This window comes from Hibiscus syriacus, unplaced genomic scaffold (genome assembly GCF_006381635.1).
Source record: "Hibiscus syriacus cultivar Baekdansim isolate YM2019G1 unplaced genomic scaffold, ASM638163v2 tig00000340_pilon, whole genome shotgun sequence".
Lineage (NCBI taxonomy): Eukaryota > Viridiplantae > Streptophyta > Magnoliopsida > Malvales > Malvaceae > Hibiscus > Hibiscus syriacus.
The window spans coordinates 4,168,891-4,187,412 of record NW_024061783.1 but is presented as its reverse complement, the minus strand read 5'-3'; the positions used below and the strand labels follow the sequence as shown (position 1 = coordinate 4,187,412).

General features: G+C 30.3%; 1 protein-coding gene across 2 annotated transcripts; it reads left to right on the top strand.

The window, feature by feature from the left end:
• The first annotated feature begins 139 nt into the window (after positions 1–139).
• On the top strand, positions 140–16,880 carry LOC120203369 (putative axial regulator YABBY 2). Of its 2 annotated transcripts, none has more exons than XM_039203678.1 (8): positions 140–157; positions 3,360–3,367; positions 13,217–13,359; positions 14,823–14,942; positions 15,146–15,281; positions 15,841–15,889; positions 16,149–16,224; positions 16,610–16,880. In XM_039203678.1, the coding sequence occupies exons 3-8, from the start codon at positions 13,291–13,293 to the stop codon at positions 16,709–16,711; spliced, it is 552 nt and encodes a 183-aa protein (XP_039059609.1). In that variant the 5' UTR covers positions 140–157; positions 3,360–3,367; positions 13,217–13,290; the 3' UTR covers positions 16,712–16,880. The 2 variants fall into 2 exon arrangements, with proteins under 2 accessions (XP_039059609.1, XP_039059617.1); XM_039203686.1 differs by having other exon boundaries at positions 15,152–15,281; positions 16,610–16,879.
• The last annotated feature ends 1,642 nt before the right edge of the window (positions 16,881–18,522 follow it).

Genomic DNA, 18,522 nt, shown 5'->3' with positions numbered 1-18,522 from the left:
TAATAATAATTTCCTTTTTAATTTGAAAGTGATAATAAATACAAAATTTATTTCAAAAAAAATTAGATCATATTAATTTTCTAAAAATTTTAAAATGCTTATTGTATCTTAAAAAAAAGAATCAAAATTCACCGTTAAATTTTATTTATATTTTCCTGGAAAATCAAGCGCTTGGTCAAAAGAATTCTCTTCTATTTATTAGCTGGATGGATATTTCGCACACTTTTTTTTTTCTTTCAATTTTGTCTTCCTCGGTTCTTCGGAATTCCCTTTCACTTTCTCATGTTATCTTCATTTAAAATAAACTTCGAAATGAATTCAGCATCCCATTTCCCCATACACTCTTCGTTTCGAAATCACCGTCTTCGTTCTCTTTAGTTTCTTTCCTGGAAGAAGGGAGAGAGATACTAAACACGTCATTGGTTAAACATGACTCTTAAGCAATTGTCACGTTCACCGCCGAAGACGGCGAGGAAAGGGAAGAATTACGGGGGAATGGTCGGCGGATCCGCGGCGGTGGCTTGCTGCGTCCCGCTTACCATGATGGAGATGCTTTTTCTGGGCCTATACAAGGTTCCCACCGGACTGCGAGAAGGCTTGCGCAAGGAAGAGACGAAACCATAAGAACCAAATCTCGCATCTTACAACGCCGATGGAGGATCCCGTGTAACACCTCAACCCGTACATGACCTATATACGAATCTAAGATGTCATATTGATTTTTTAAAATAATATTCTTATAAAATAATAAAACATTTGGACTTATATTAAGAAAATACGATAATATACCATTAAATTATGTTTCATTATAACAAATTTAAGGAAAGAATTTTTATGAATAGTACTATATTGTATGAATAGTATCATGAACAGTAATGAATAATACCGTGAACAGTTATACATTGTATCGGTGCGCTGCTACATTACTGCTACAGTAACTTCCACTCAATTTATATAAAGCTCATAAAAATTTAAGCTTTTATCGGTATAAAGTTACCATTTACATATATATATGTTTAAAACATTACAAAACTCAATCATATGATTTTATAAAATCTATTATAACATATCGGATTCAAGCCTTTATTTACATGCCGACCACAATCAGTATTACAAAATATAAACTATTCATTTCTTTTCTGATCTGATCTTTGGAAAAGAGAAACTGACCTGTCTTACATAACTTTTATTGAATCTTCATCTTCTCGGAACCTACGTGTGAAACAATCACACGCTAAGTCGTTGACTTAGTGAGATATATAAACATATATAATGTAAACTCTTACTTATAACAATGCATGTACAATTAATACTATCATATCATACAAAACCATATAACATCTCATATAATTAAATATATTCATATATATCACTCATCATTTCCATCCTGACCTCATTCCATTATCATTTATATCTCTTAGTCATTCTTAATTAAACAATACACACACAACTTATATTCTATCATGCAACAATTATTCACCCGCACATATATTATCATTCGCAAAGAATCATGCATAGCATCATATAATCCTTGTAATCCATTCCTCATAACATGTTACACATACACATATCACATACAATATATTTATATTATTGCTTTATTAGACCATGTATACTTTTGAGAACTTAAGGTATGTGAGTACATTGAGGTTGTGCACAAATGCTGTCACCATAGCTCGTATAAATTGCATCGAAGTGCCACGTAGAATTTGCACCGAAGTGCCACGTAGAAATGCACCGTAGTGTCATATAAGATTGTCCATAAGGACCACATAGAAATTCCTTAAGAATCATATACATATACCAAAGATCAAGTAGGTGTCTCAAAAGACCTCATACATGTTCTAAAGAATACATATATGTCCCGAAGGACCACGTAGAATTGTCCCGAAGGACCGCGTAAACCCTCTACTCTTGGCATACCAACTATACCTCTAGCTCTCATGACACATAACATGGGCATTATCTTTATACTTATCATTTCACATAACACGTAGTTCACTTTCACATAGCACGTAGCTTATGTCACATAACTTGGATCACATATACATATAGTCACGTAGATCACTTTTGCATAACTTATATCAACTTTTCATGTCATTTCACATTTCTTGTTACCTTGCTTTTATCTTATTATTATGTCTTCCCAAAGCCATACATTCATATATTCATATTCTTCTTCTCACATATACACATAATCTCATAGCTCATTATCAATATTCATATGATCACATCCAGTCACGTAGTTCATTTCCATATAATTCACATATACCTATATTCTTTTTCATATATTCATATAGTCGTATAATATTTCATATTACCTCATATATCACATCACACAGATACATAATCAAATACTCATAGTTACATAGTACTTAAATTATTCCTATTTACATCATTCATGGTCATATAGCTTCTATCACAAAGTCACTTATTTTATCTCTTGTTTTCATATGTTCATATTTATCATATAACACATAACCTATGTCATATTTATAAACATATATCTTATACTATATGTGCATATCATCACTTTATATTCAAGTTTCCTAAGTGATATATTATTCTCAGTTCATTCTATAATTCAATCTTATCTAGTTTTCTTCAATTCTCCATAAGTCATATAACTCTAATGCACTAATTCTCATAATTGATTATACCACTATGTACTTGTCTAATTCATATCTCTATTATTCATATAACCTTTACAAAATGTTTACCTAGTTCTTATTGTTCTCAGGAATTCACTTTCATCATATTCTCCTATTATTACACATTTTATCTTATAACCATATATTCACATAATCTTATATTTCATTATCATATAATTTATATTTGTTCTCTTATAACTCTTCATATTCATATATTTTCATTTCCATACATCACATAAATCTTATCACATGACTTATCTTTTATACTCACATAAAACACATAGCACATACCAGAACATATCAACTCATATAATCAAGCATACATACATTTCATGTCATTCGCATATTTATGTTTATGACTTCATGAACTAGACTTAGAGGAAATAGACTTATCGCAAGTCCAATTTCCATATAATCTCATATTCAAATAAGATGCACTCACTTGGATCTCCTTGCCTTTTCTCTCGATCAATCTTACTTGTCACTTGTTCCGGAACTCGTTTAGGCTCGATATCTACATAAACATAAATTCCGAGACGATTATCAAAAGCCTAAACTTTATAACTTGGTATTAATAACTTAGGCTAATTTAATAAACCAAACTTCAACTTTGCCTTTAGGAGTGTACCGATGTACTATGGGTGCATCGATACCCAAAATAGCTTCGAAATTTTCATGCATCGATTCCTGCCGGTGTGTATCGATGCACCTTTAAAATTGGTCTTAGTGCATCGGTACACATTCATAGTGTATCGATGCACCTGTCAATAATAAACTGGTTTCACCCGAAAATTCCACAAATTTTCATTAAATTATTCATGTTTCATTCCTTTTTTTGTTCTTAACTCAAGTACATATACTTAAACTAATTTCTACTCATTAAATACATCCTTAACCTCAAAATTTCATCTTTCATATGAAAATCAATAATCATACCAAATTTTCAATATACTCTAAATCCAATTCTATCACTTCATATCTCTTAATTAAGTTGATGACAAATCAAATTTAGTTTCAAATTCAACTTATCAACTCTTTTCTAGAAATTCACTTAAAAATCCATTCACTTTAATCTTTTATAACTTCTTTATCTTTTGATTTTAAGACAATTTAAGCTTTCCTCAAGCTTAAGTATCACTTAAGGATCAAAACCCATACTTAAAATCAACAAATAATCAACAAATAAAAAAACTTACCTTTGCTTGGGTGCTTCACGTTGGAGAAGAAGAAAGAAGATAAGAAGTAGAGAAAATATCTCCTTATCCTTATCCCCATACATATAATCATTATCTTATCATTTCCAAGCCAAATGACCATATTACCCTTTATTTCCTTTGATAATTACTAACAACTTTCAGGAAATATTTTTAAATAAATCATTGAACTATTCAACTATTCTACTTTAATTACCAGATTCTAAAATTTTACAATTTAATCACTAATCCGATATTCCTCCCCGAGTTGGACCGGATGGTGAAAGGGAATCAAATTGGTGATAACGAGGATAACGGGTCCATGGGAACCGATGAATCTGATTCGGAGGAGAAGTTGGCGGCCCGATTTACCGGAACCGGGTTCTGGAGGGAACCTTCAGAAATAGGGTCGTACACGTACGACTTAACGTTAGCAAGGAATTAAAATCCAATAAAAAAATCGGATCCCTTTTGTTCCGGTTCAGAAATTCAAATTCGTTTTCTCACACTTTTCTTGAGAAGCTTCGAGTAGGCGTTTTCACTTTCAAAATAAGATCCAAACAAAAATATGCGAAAAAGGATCCTACTTGTTTGAGTTCTTTATTCAATTTGATGTTATCACATTCAACTTTTTCCATCAATTTTCTTTATTCATATTATATTTCGAAGCACCTCAATTGTGAATATGTTTTAGACTCCATATTTATCAATGCTTAACGATGAAATCATGAATGTGTTATTGCATACTCCATAATTGACTATGCTGCATGACAGAACAAAATGATAGGTGAAGTAATCGACGACAGTGTAAAATCCACGTCAGCACCGGGCTCATCTTCAGGTACTTTCTTCTCTCTGCCTGTGTAAAGCAAATCCAACTCTAGTGTTTCATTGATTTGTTGATGTGTTTGGTTGGTGGGAAAATGGAGGAAAACAGATTTGCATGTTCACTAGTAACTTTGTCAAAAAAGGAGATTAGCAACTTATTAGGACATGCCAATATGCTTCTCAGAGGAGAAAAAATTGACTGGAAACCCTTGAAACACAAATGCCAAGTCTCTGACAAAAGGCCAACGCATCAAAATCAAGCATTACATTTTCAACATAACGCCATTATTAAGCAAATGGGTTCAAAGTCTTGGTGCCTACTACCAAACACGATGCCGATGCCGAGTTCAAGACCGCCTCTGGCATTTCTTTTCCCACCAGTCCATAAATTTGACTTGTGCACTCATCGTGTCCAACCTATAGAGTTGATACCAGTGATTAGCGATTTCCTGCCGGAATGTCCAACCAAAGATAGCTCCCGCTGCGAAAGACAGTCCGGCACCTGCGAAAAAAATAGGGGGTGAGATTCTTTAAAATAACTTCCACTTGGATCATAATCCCATATCAAGTGTTATTCCGACTTGTAATCAACGAAGAAGTTGTAAGCTTGAAAGATCTCATCAATGGCTTAACGCACAAATGCGTCTCTTAAAAATGTTTTCTTTTATTATTGTATAAAAAATACCAGGCTAAATTGTATTTTCTCCCTCAATCCTTTTGTTTCTCCACTGATATTTAATGAGTTTACTATTTATGATTAGAAGGGAAACCACAAGCCATGCAGAAAGTTGGGTAATCACCTAATAATTGTAGTTCCATACCGGCAAAGAAAGATACCACTAAGCTATGCTACTTGGACTCGAGGCGTGAGTTTCAAATACGGGTATGATTATATTTTTTCTAGGTTCTTTCAAGTATTTGAAGGACCCTAGAAAGTCAGATCTCCATATTCATATGTTGGACACAAGTTTCAGATATAGTATTTGAAGAAAAGTGAAGAGTTCAAGCAATATAGCCACTAGGACTTAAGAAGACAACAAGATAACAAACTACTAAGAAACTTTACAACAAGGAGAATACAGAAAACAAAAACGATTGATGATTCAATCTGTATAGTGTGAGTGTCAAAGTCATAGTTTATGCACTTAACATTGCCTCATAGATTTCGTTGTCTGGCTAGTCCGAACCATACACGAATTTCTGTCATATAATTCATAATCGGTTTGATATAGGATTGCAAGAAAGATGAATCGTTCAGAATAGTGAGACGGTTTATGCACTTAACATTGCCTCATAAACTTCTTTGACTGCATGTCAAGCACGAATTCAAATATAGCTATATATATATATATATATATCAGCTTAATAATGCAACCCACAAAAGAAACACACTCCCACATGCTACAATTCTCAAGGGAGCTGGGATTTTGATCTTCATTGTTTCATAGCTTAAAATATGACCATAGAGAATAAGGATTAGAGTACCATGTAAACTCCTTGAGTATTTCCAGGCAAGACCTGCAGTTGATATCGCTACAATAGCACCGCCTGCTAACGCAATGTTTGCCGCTTCCCTAACAGTTTCATGTCACCCTAAATTAGGGTCTAATTTTTTTAAAAAAAAATTGACTAAAATAAAATTTTAATTAAATTCAGAGATTATAGTGAAAATTTTGATTAAATTTAGATCAAAATTAATAAAGCAATTAAAACTAGAGGACCTATAGTGTAATTATATCTTTTTTCAAATCTGGGTTTAAAAGTCCAAAAATCAGAAACTTTCCAGAAACCCTTCTCCTCTCTCTCAACATTTCCTCTTTTAGTAGGAAATATTTAATCGACGTTTTATCGTTGATCCATGTTCCGTTTTCGATACTTCTCGCACCATCGTGTTCCTTGCATCATCCTGTGTCACTTGTGTCCATTTTGTCTCCGTTGCCGCCGGTGTGTGAGGGGTGAGGAAGATCAAGTTTCCGATGTTGCGAAATCAAGCTCTTCGACGTTCACTACCGTTCACCGCTGTGAATCAAGCTTGGCAAGTGTCTCAAAACCTCTTAAAATGCATATAGGAATTTTTCGTAATTTTTCCAACCCCTGAAGGCCCCGCCCTCGCGCCCACACGCATCTACTGGCGTGAGGAAGGTCCACCTGGTTGGCTTCTAGAAGCGACCTAACCCGACCCGCCTGCCTGACCTGACTCAGTCCAACCCGAATCGAGCCAGTCAACCGTTGACTGTCATTGACTTTTTTTGAAAACCTTCATCTTGACTTTTGCGATATCTTGAGTCCGATTTTACAATATGTTTTGCCAAATTCTGACAAAAAAGCCCTGAATCGAGCTATTAATCCAAAAATACTTAGTATTTTTTAGCATTTTTTGCTTATTTATTTAAGATTTGATTATGGAATCGATTCGAGTATATATTTTTATGAAGGTACTCGTGTTTCCCCAAACCAATGGTCAATAGATCCGGTGCTTCCCATCCGTCAGACTCGCTCGATCAATGTTCTTCGAGAGTTACTCGTATGTTTCTGTAAATTGTTTAAATGGAGGTTATTATTATTCATATTAGGATTTCGATATAGATTTCCCGATTTGTAGGATCTAGCGCTGTCGCTGATCGTGATCAGCAGGCTTGGGTAGGCTTCCTTTTTAGATTACTCAAACTTGTACATGTGTGTTTCCTAATGATGTTACATTAGTGTTTTAAACTATTTATCTGAATTGATTTAGATTTCCGATGATACTGAATATTTTTACGACACAATACCTGATTTTCTGAATATTGTTTATCTAATATCTGATTTATTGTATATTTTATATGATCTTTGGTTACTATATTTCTTTCGATTAGTTATTTATTTTATTGATGATGCGATCCTGAAAATTTATTTGTGCTCGCCCCCTATGAAAATTTTATGTTATTAATATATATATGTCAACTCTAATTTGCCACTAAACAGTGTCAGTACTTTGAATTTTGACGGAGATTCTTCCTTACCTCTACAGTATCCAATTCAAATTAATTGATAAATAGATCGAATACCGATGATTATAAAAAAATTATCAACACCTTAAAATATTAGTTGTAACAATTCTATATAGGACAGATTTAAAATGGGCAGCAATATATGATCCAGTAATATAGATATGCCTGGGCCTTATCTATTGTATCTTTGCATTTACTTGAACAGGTTACGTGGGCTATTATGTACTCTGAAAATTAAACACTGAAACAAGATTTAGGTGAGCTTATAATTTTTCTTTTTAATAATTTAAGTGATTACAAGATAATATATTAGCAGAAATTTTTAATTTATTGATAATATATATATATATATATATATATATATATAAATATAATTGTTTGAACACAAATCATTAATTAAAAATAATGTTTTTTATAATCGAGATTACTTAATAGATTTAAATGAATCGTATCTTTAAACATGGAACAATTTTAAAATTTATAGTCAACATTAGTCTTCATTATAACTTATAACATACGAATGATTATTCATTAGATTCCCTTGATCGAATGTCTTGGAAAATTAGAAAATCAGAAGTTATATTGTAAAATTATAATTTTAATTCCTCTCCTATGTTAAAAAAAGTATATTTTTTGAGAATAGATAGATGACTAAATATATAGTTAATTTTTAATTTAATTTAATTTAATTCATTATTATAATATTTTTCTAATAAGTATGTGTTAATTTAATTATTTATTCTTAAAAATTAGATACCGAATACATTTTTAATATTTTTATTCCTATTAACAACTAATTAGTTTAATGGATGAGGTAATATTGTGTTCCTTAAGTAAGGATTCATCTGACGATTGTGAATGAAAAAATTAGATTGGAAGGATCGCTCCCATAACGAGCCTATACAAAACATAATCTTGATTAGCCAATTAATAAATTAGAGACCATTGATTAATTTTAAAAATATATATATATTTCTTAAAACACTTCTTTATTTTTAATTAACCAAGTGTGTTTTTGACTTTCAGAAAACTAAAAACATTTTGTAAAACCCTCAAAAACCCTGATTTTTTTTATTTAGTTTCATCCAAGTTAATGCTAATATCAACTTTTGCTTGAGGTTCTATGGTATCTAAATCTTGATGGAGAGATATAATTTATATCTTAAGCAAAAAGAATTATGTTTTTCAACGAAATGAATTATTTGCAGAAACAATCTTTCCTCATGAAAAGTCGCTTAGTACAAACAATAATTAATGCTTTAAGGCCTTGTGGTTGAGGTATTTGGACCATTCATTCTTAGGGTTAAAGTTTAAATTAGGTGTGGATACATCATTTTCTCAATCTTTGGACCAATGGGGTCCAAGACTTGACCACAACTATCTCCAATATGTTTCAACAATTTCACATGCCGATATCTAAAAATTACTCAATAGCATTATCAATCAGCTGATTTGAAATGGAGAAAACAAATTCAATTTTTTTAAAGGTAATTACTCAATATCATTTATTAAAATAATCCTACTATAAAATATAATAAATATTATTGTAAATGTGTTACTGAAAAGCTCAATATTAAGAATATCTATACAGCCTTAATGGTGTTCTGAATAACAATACGAACACTTAGAGTATCTATTAAATATTTAGTCTTAGTAACGCGACACTATTTGGATATCCAATACTGATCCTACAACATCTACGTATAGCTTAGTGGTATTATATACTCTTTGTGTGAGTAATTTGAGTTGTATGAATTATAGTACAGTAGATGTATATAATTAAGTTTATAAAATCTAATGTTCGAATTGTTTTTTGTATTGTTTTTTTGTGTGTGTGTTTAGATTATTAATTTATGTTAATGTTAGAGGAGTGTCGTCAAATTGAGACTTCGAGCACTCTTATTCAAACTGACCATATGTATTCATAGGAACTTACTTTTTATATTTCAGTTTGTATTATTGCGATTTACATTTTATTATAATTAGAGTTCCGATTTTGTATAAATATTCTAAACTCATGCTTTTGATTTATTTTCGATATTTTAAAATAAAATTTGACTTTTATGATAATTTTTAAATAAATTTTAAATTTAGCGATCGTTTTAGTGACTCAATGTAGTACTTTAGATCCTTTATGAAATGGTGAAAGATTTTTATTTAAACCTTCCTAATCCTTACCTATATTTTTTTTAAAAATAATAAAGTTATATAAAGAAATTATTTTTAATATTTTATTTATAAATACGTTAAAGGTTGTAATATTTTATAGGATAAAGTACATAAATGGTCTCCGAGTATAATGTACTGCTTTGTTGAGTCCTCCGACTATTAAAGTTACGAAATGATCCTTTGATTATAAGATTTTATTTTGTTCAGTCTTAACTATTAAAAGTTGTAAAATAATTACATAACTATTCATATATTCAAAACTCTGTTTTCTGTTAAAAAATTAATGACAGTTTGCGTTGTACGTTAACATGTTACTATGATATGATAAAACATGACTTCTCAATATCTCAAACGACTATCATATCTTGTTAACAAGTTAACATCCAACTCAGTCTGTCATTAATTTTTAATAAAAACTGACGAGTTTAAAAAATGGACTTAACAAAATAACTCCATATAATTAAAATATTATTTTATAATTTTTAATAGTAGAAGAATTTAACAAAATAATATAATATAATCGGTGATTGATTTGTGTATTTGACCCTATTTTATAAAGACGTTGATGGTGGAGTATTAGGGATTAGAGGCGCGCGTGAGGTCCACTTGCGGTATGTATTGCTTTAAAACTCGCATCCCAAAAACATTCCAAAGCATAAATATCTCGCCCCCCTCTTCCGCTACAGACACCAAGGATAGGGTTACTCCCATCCACTCATTCCCTCGATCATAATCCACGCACACACTCACTGAGTTCGATTTTTATAATTTTAATTTATTTAAATGTTAATTTACGTCTTACGTTATATGAAAAAAATATTTCATAATTTCTTTCTTAGTATATTATTTAATGTTTTTATTTATTAAAATTTCCCAGTTCATCATTTTTCATATTATCATGTATTTAAATCATAACTTTCAAATAACCATTCATAAAAGAGATTACACGAAGGAAAAAGAGTGGAAGTTCACACATGATAAGTAGGTGGGTTGAATTGATGATGATTATAGATTAGGTGTCGGAAACAGTTCATAAAATAACGTTTCATATTTGTGAGTTTTATCTACATGTTTTTGTTCAGGTTAAGATTTATTTTGGTTTGATTTCTAATTCAATTATACCACACTATTACGTCGTTCAATTTTACATATTTTCAGAGTTATTGGATAAGTATATAATTCCTTCACACCTTGGTTTTTCTTGTTTCTCTCCTTTGTGGTGTGTCATTCATACTTCTTTTTATATTTGTTTATTGACGGTGGCACCAACTTTAATATTGGGTGTCAACTGTCAATATTTTTCATTGTCTTTTTATTTTTTTATATCACATCTTTATTTTTCTCTTATTTTTAATTTTCAACAAGTATGTCTTTATGACACATGTTCATCTGTCTTTATGGAAAGCTTTTCTCCGTCTTTTTGACACGTTTTTAGTCGTTCGACCATTGTTATTCACTTATCTTTTTAAGGGTTGATTAGAGATCACCGCGACTGATCAAGATGACATTTATATGTTATTATACCGATATTCCATACTTTGGACCCTCGGATTGGATTTAGATACTTGATTCGCATTCGTTGATAGTTTTTTTTTCACATCGCTTGGCTTGGCTTGTGGTTCTGACGGTGATCTTTCAATAGTTTGATTTGTTTGTCAACGCGATCAAATCTATTGGTATCTATCATTGTTCAAGTTTTGGTTGAGTTTCTTAATATTTCCTTATTTGGTTCTTATGTGATCTTAAGTTTCTAATTTTTTTCAATAGTTTTAGAAAAAAAATATTTTAATTATGTGCTTAATTTACGATTATGATTATAAATCTTTATTGTAAATCAGAATATTTCATTTTTTAATAAAAGTAATGACTTCTATACAAAAACTTATACCACATAATTTATTATTTATTATGTATTGATCTAAATTTTTATATGAAAGTATCTTATTATAATTCTAGTATAATTCTTGTATATATTGATTATAGTTATATTTATGTTTAATCACCTTAAGTCCCCGTTTGGCGTAGCTTTTTAAACACACTTTTACCTAGAAAGCCCGTTTTGACTGCAAAATCAATGTTAAACATGTAAAAAAAATATGGTGTGAACTGTGATTTTAAACTAACCGCAAAAGCTAGAATTTGTAGCTTTTTCATTTTCAACTTTGTGTTTGAGACCAAATTATATTTTTCCCTTATTAATACATGAACTCAATTATGTATTTATAATTTATTTTGATACTTTAATATTAATCTTAAAAAATAATTCATTACTTAATAATTTATTAAATAAATAAATAAAATTCATGGTTTATATATTAAAATATTAATAGAATATTTTATATCCAGGTGTTAAAAAGTATTGACAATATATTTTTCTTAATAAAATATTTCATTTTTAATAATATTATTAATGAATTATCTTAAAATATTTTTTATATTTTTAATATAGTTTAAATGATATATTTTATATATCACAATATTAATAAAGTGCAAAAATAATTTAAATTATATATTTTAAATTTAATGTCTATAAAGGATATTTTATTTTTTCAAACACATTTTTTAACAACAATATCAAACAGTTAAATTTTTAAATTGCACTTTTAAACAACGCTTTTAAAAATTCTTTTCTACCACACTTTTAAAAGTCACTTTTCAAAAACTCTTCCAAATTGACCCTAAGAGAGATTAAGGGCTCGTTTAGCGTGGCTTTCTAAAAGATCTTTTAGGTAAAAAGCTCGTTTTGACCGTAAAATCAATGCTAGTCGGGTAAAAAATGAAAAAAAATTGCGGTGGAAACGATGGTTTTAAACCAACCGCAAAAACTATGATTTCTAGCTTTTTCAGTTTATTCTTTGCGTTTGGAAACAAATTATAATTTTACTGGGTATAAATTTACATTTAGATGATAAAAAAGAATTTGTAAAACTGTGTGCTGAAAATACTTATTTAATTAAATAAGATGTGGGTGTGTATATTATATTTATAAAATCCTTGATTATCAAGTATAAATTTAATTAAAAATAATTAAATTAATTTCATTAAAATTATAATTAATAATATCATAAAAAACTCTAATCGCATTTTGTAAAAAAAAAGAAAGAAATAATGATAATAATGATAATAATGAGGAAAAACAAAGCCCACTTTCCATCCCCCACACTCTCTTTCTCCACTGCAGTGTTTCTATCTCCCTCATCCGACCAGACAAGTCCTGTCAGATTTTTTTTTATACATTTGTCTCTCACAATTCATCATAATTCCATATATATATTTGTAGCCAAAGAAGAAGAAAAAAAATCAACAATTTTCTTCTTCTCTGTCGTTCCACTTCTCTTCATCCCTTTGATCCTCCCTATTTTCTTTTCCCAGTTTCTTTAGGCTTTTGTTCTAGCCTTGTAGTGGGGTATATAGTATTTAAAAAGGAGAGAGAGAGAGAGAGAACAAGTTGGAACAAAAATGTCACTGGATTCGGCATCTGAACGTGTTTGTTATGTTCACTGCAACTTCTGCAGCACCATTTTAGCGGTACAACCCTCAGTTCTCTCCTTTATCTTATTCTTCTTCTTCCTTCTTCTTTTGTTGCAAAAAAGAGAGCTGATTTGGCCATGTCTGCTTTTCTGAAACCCATTTGGCTTCTTTTTCTTGAAGAACAAATTGGGAATTCACACCAGAATTAAAAGATGCCTACCATATTTCCATGGATCATGAGATTTTCTTGATTTAGCTTGTAAAGTAGCTCAAAATTCTCATTCTTTATCTCATATTTTATGAAGATTTTCAGCCTGGTTTTGTCTGATACAAGCACGAGATACTACATAAATAAAAAACTGGGAATTTCTGATTTTGAATCCCTTCAAAAGATTGATCCCTCATAAATAAGCAAGAAGAAGCTTGGCCAAGTGAGTTTCAACCCGAAAGTTTATTTTTTTTTTCAGATGTAGCTATCTACAATTGAGATCATTATTTTAGGGTTCTTCCAGGTCAAGCTCCAAGTCAACAATGGTGGAGATTCTTTCCTTTTCCCTACCTTTCAAAGTCATGGTATTCCAAATGCATGCCTGCCACTTGTTTTAGTTTCTTCCCGATAGAAAAATCCCGATTGTTGTACTACCAGTAACCTGATCTTCTTCTACTAGAGCTATTGCATCAACAAACCCTTTCTTAAATGCTTAATTCCTTCATCTGAAACTAGAAATCATAGTTTTTTTAAAGATATTTTCCTTTTGTGATAGATATGTATTCGATGTAATATCAAAAAGAAGTTGAGGAGAGGAAAATCAAGTGCTGCTTTTCGTCTCTTTCTTTTCAAACCCTCCTTTCATAATAACATTCTCCCGGGAAACAAACAAAATCACATTCACAGGAACACTGCACACGAAATCAGTAAATCAATCCACCGTTCATGATAATTTTTTTTTCTTTTCTTCTTCTTTATTCGATGGCCATCTTTGATAGCTCATGACTTTTATGATTTCCGTTCCGGTCACGTCGTTTTCATCTCTCTCTTCCACTCTGGGTTTTCTTTTCTTTTTCCTTTTATCATCTAGCTTCAAGTGCCAGGCAGAAAAAGCAGGCGCACCGAAAGGAAAATACATAATATTGGGGGCAGAAAAGTAACAACAAACAAGTCCTTTGTACTTGTAGTTATTGCCCTATGTGAGCTGAACAAATGACTGAGTTCTTGGAACCTAAATTTCTGAACTTATTGATCTATTTTGGCATCTGATACTAATGCTATCACTTATTTATCTTCCCCATCTATGGATTACTACATCATGTTCTTTGGTATTATGAAATCTCAAAGGATATTTAAGCTTGGGACTTTGGTTTCTTCTTAGGGTTTGATAAGATTGTACTATGAAGTAAAACATTCTCCAATCTATAAATACATATACATATTCATAGCCGCTTCTGATCAGTTCTCACTCTCACTACTTTATTAAGCTTGCAGGTGATTATAACATTTCCAGAATGGTAACATTTTGCAGGTTAGTGTTCCATACAACAGTTTGTTCAAAATTGTGACTGTTCGATGTGGGCATTGTGCCAATCTGCTGTCTGTAAATATGGGAACTTCACTTCAAACAGTTCCTATTCAAAATGCTCAGGTATTCAAACACAGAGTGATCAAAGATTCCAAAGCAAACTATTTTTTATGGATACCTTACCCTTTTCAGCAGATATTATACTCTAATATTGTGCTAAAAATTTACTGCTCTTGTAGTTTTTTTTTTTTTGAAAAGCGCTATGAACAAAAATTTTGTGGGATTGTTTGGATGATTTACTTGTTTTTGCTTTGTTTTGAGTGGAGTTGCAGAAACAGCAGACCATAAACATTGATGAAGATCATCCAAATAAGGACCATGGATCTTCTTCAAAGTGCAGCAAGCAGTTTTCTGCATTTGAGTCAGCAGAACAAGAAGCACAAAGAATGCCTCCTATTCGCCGTCAGTCCCTCTCTCTAATATACGTGCATACATACATACAACACACATCCATACATACATAATTACATATACATGTATGTATATATATACCTCAACAGCTTAAGCAACTTATCTGATATCTCCTTTCCAATCGTGGCCCCTATAAGATGGTGACATTACATGGCAAGTTTTAACTCCTCATTAATTAGTAACAGTTTCCTACACCGCACCCTAAAAGCATATCAAAAGTTGCCCCTACAGCAGCATACGTTAAATTATATCTTTATCACAAAGAATTCTTATGCTTACATTTGCATGAAAATGGACCACTATTGAGAACCCAGGTACTACTAGAGCCTACACTGTCAAATTTCACATGCCACAAATGCTGATGTTGCCTATGCCAGTACAAAACTTCTTTTCTTTTCTATTATTTTGGATTATAAACAATCTCTGAAGTTTGATGGAAGAACCCTGAACCATTGCATGGAGATGTGTAGCCCTTATACCCAGAGTTTTGTTTAATTAAGCTTGATTATGATCAGATTTGATGATCTCTTTGTGTGATGAAATAATGCAGCCCCTGAGAAGAGACAACGTGTTCCTTCTGCGTATAACAGGTTCATTAAGTAAGTTTAAACCAAACTTTCATGGCTACTTTGATTATATATATGGATAATAAGTGATGGCCATAGTCCTGAAAATTTTAACTTCAAATATATTTTAAGTATTATTTTTTTTGTATTTTTAATAAAATTTACTTTCGTCCTCTAAAATATCATAAGTTCACATATAACATAAAATAATACGACTGTTTATGAGAATAATGGATCAAAAACCATCTTTCTCACACAAATTTTCCTTTGTTGGTTCATATTCTATATTTAGGGAGGAAATCCAAAGGATTAAGGCTAGTAACCCAGATATCAGCCATAGGGAAGCTTTCAGCACTGCAGCAAAAAATGTAAGTTATTCTTTAGCTTCTGCAAATTTAAGTTAGGATAATATTACAATTTTATATGATCTCATTAGTTATTTTATTTTATAATATACTTTCATATTACTATAATTTCAAATATTTTTTTCACTTTTTAATTTACTCTAGCTTTATATTCTATGTTAATATCTATATATCCGCTAGTTTTGCTCAAAATTATTGATCATTGCTGTTCTTTTTCCTTCACATTTTATTGTTATGTATTCTCTATTTATGAATATGGATAATGGTTATGTACTTGGCTTGGCATATATATATATATATATATATATATATATATGAAAAGTTGCAGTAATGGTTTTAACAGTCTAGTTGGTAAATGGTGTAACTAAGAAGAAGAATGCATTTGCAGTGGGCACATTTTCCACACATTCACTTTGGGCTAAACAATCAAGCAAAAGTGGAGCAGTCATTTGCAGATCAGGCTGCTCAAAAGTCTAACCGTTACTACTGAACACACAATGCCAACTTTACCAGTAGAAGCCGGTCGTCTTCTTCATCAATAATATTATATACATAAATACATATATAATATGTGTTTTAATTACAAAAAGGAATTGAGATTTGGATGAAGCTCTCCTAAACTATATTGCTAGGAAAGGCCTAACCTTGCTATTGTTTGTTTTCCAGTTCTTTTCATTTTTCCAGTGATTGCATTTATATATACGTTGAACTCACATATCATGACATTATTTGCAGGCAATACTATGTTGCAATTTCTTATGGTGAAAAATTCTGGCTAAATTTTGTAATCATCTTTTGCCATGAGTGTCTTTTCCCTTGTGTTTAAGGTAGAAGATAAACATGGTAATCTTGTCATGAGAGAAATTCTTAAACATTTAGAATAAAATCATGAATTGTATGCTGCAATCCCCGCCACATATGTTATGAATTTATAAGTAAAAAAAATAACTAAAACGATATTGATATAAATTAAGATATATATGCAAGAGACTAGATTTAATGTGATTCAACTTTATTTATATTTACAGATAGAGAGAGAAATACACCATGAACCTAGAGATTACAAAGAGTATAGATACATAATATTCCAAGTATCTTAAAACTCCGATATTTATACAAAATTCGATATATCTCAAAATACTCTCCCAATGTCATTACAAAGCTATCTATGTAACACAAGCCCCAAGAAATACATAGACTACAAGAAGATCACAACTCTCTAAAATAATTCTCTCATAATTCTAAAGGTTAAAATATTTTATCTATTTATAGAGCTAAATATTTAATTATAAAAAATTCTTAACTAAATAAATTTCATCATCAAATCATCTTCGACTAGTATAATTACAATAAAATATATCCTAATTTCTAATTTATTTAAATTAATATCTAACAAGATATACCAGTATATTTTTATTTGAAACCTTAGATTTGTCTTCTAATTCACCAAATGCAATTAAAAATCGGGTTGTTCAATTAAAATTCTACAACACACGTTGCACACCACAACACAATACTAAAGCAACACACCGAAATATATAACTAGTTAAATTGTCCTTATTAAGTAAATATTAAAAGGATAAATTACACGTTTTGTACTTAAATTATCACGTTTGTTTCGTTTTAATATCTAAGCTTAAATTAAAAAAATCATTAAAAACAATTCATATATAGCATGACATGTTATTTTTTTAACTACCACATCACATTTTTTTTCTATTCATCAACATATTTTAAGTAATTTTGTTCAACCAATTAGGGGATGACAGGTGTCACCACCTATGGGGATAAAAATATAAAAATTATTCTTGATCCTAGTATGAATTGAATTTGGGTTTTTTAAATGATAAACAAATAACTCAACCATTGAACTAAGCTAGTCATTTGAAAAAAATCACCATATTTTGTATTTAACTTATATAACAATATTACCACAAAATCAATATTTTTTATGATTATAAGATTCAAATGAGACATTTTAAATTAATGACAGAAATCTTAGCCACTCGACTATAGTGTAAATTTTATATTGAACTTAATACTTACTTATATCATTATTAAATTAAAAGATTAATTTTCACTTTATTTCAAAGTAAAAAAATTAAATAAGTTATATGTTTTTATAAAAATTATATGAAATCATATAAAAAAATATATTATAAATATATTTATTTAATTTTTAAAATCATATTAATTATTTATTTGAAATAATATTATTTTTAAATTAAATTTTTAATTTTTAAAAAATAAAAATTTATGGTAAATTATATGTTTAGTATCCCACTATCACTTTGTTTTTGT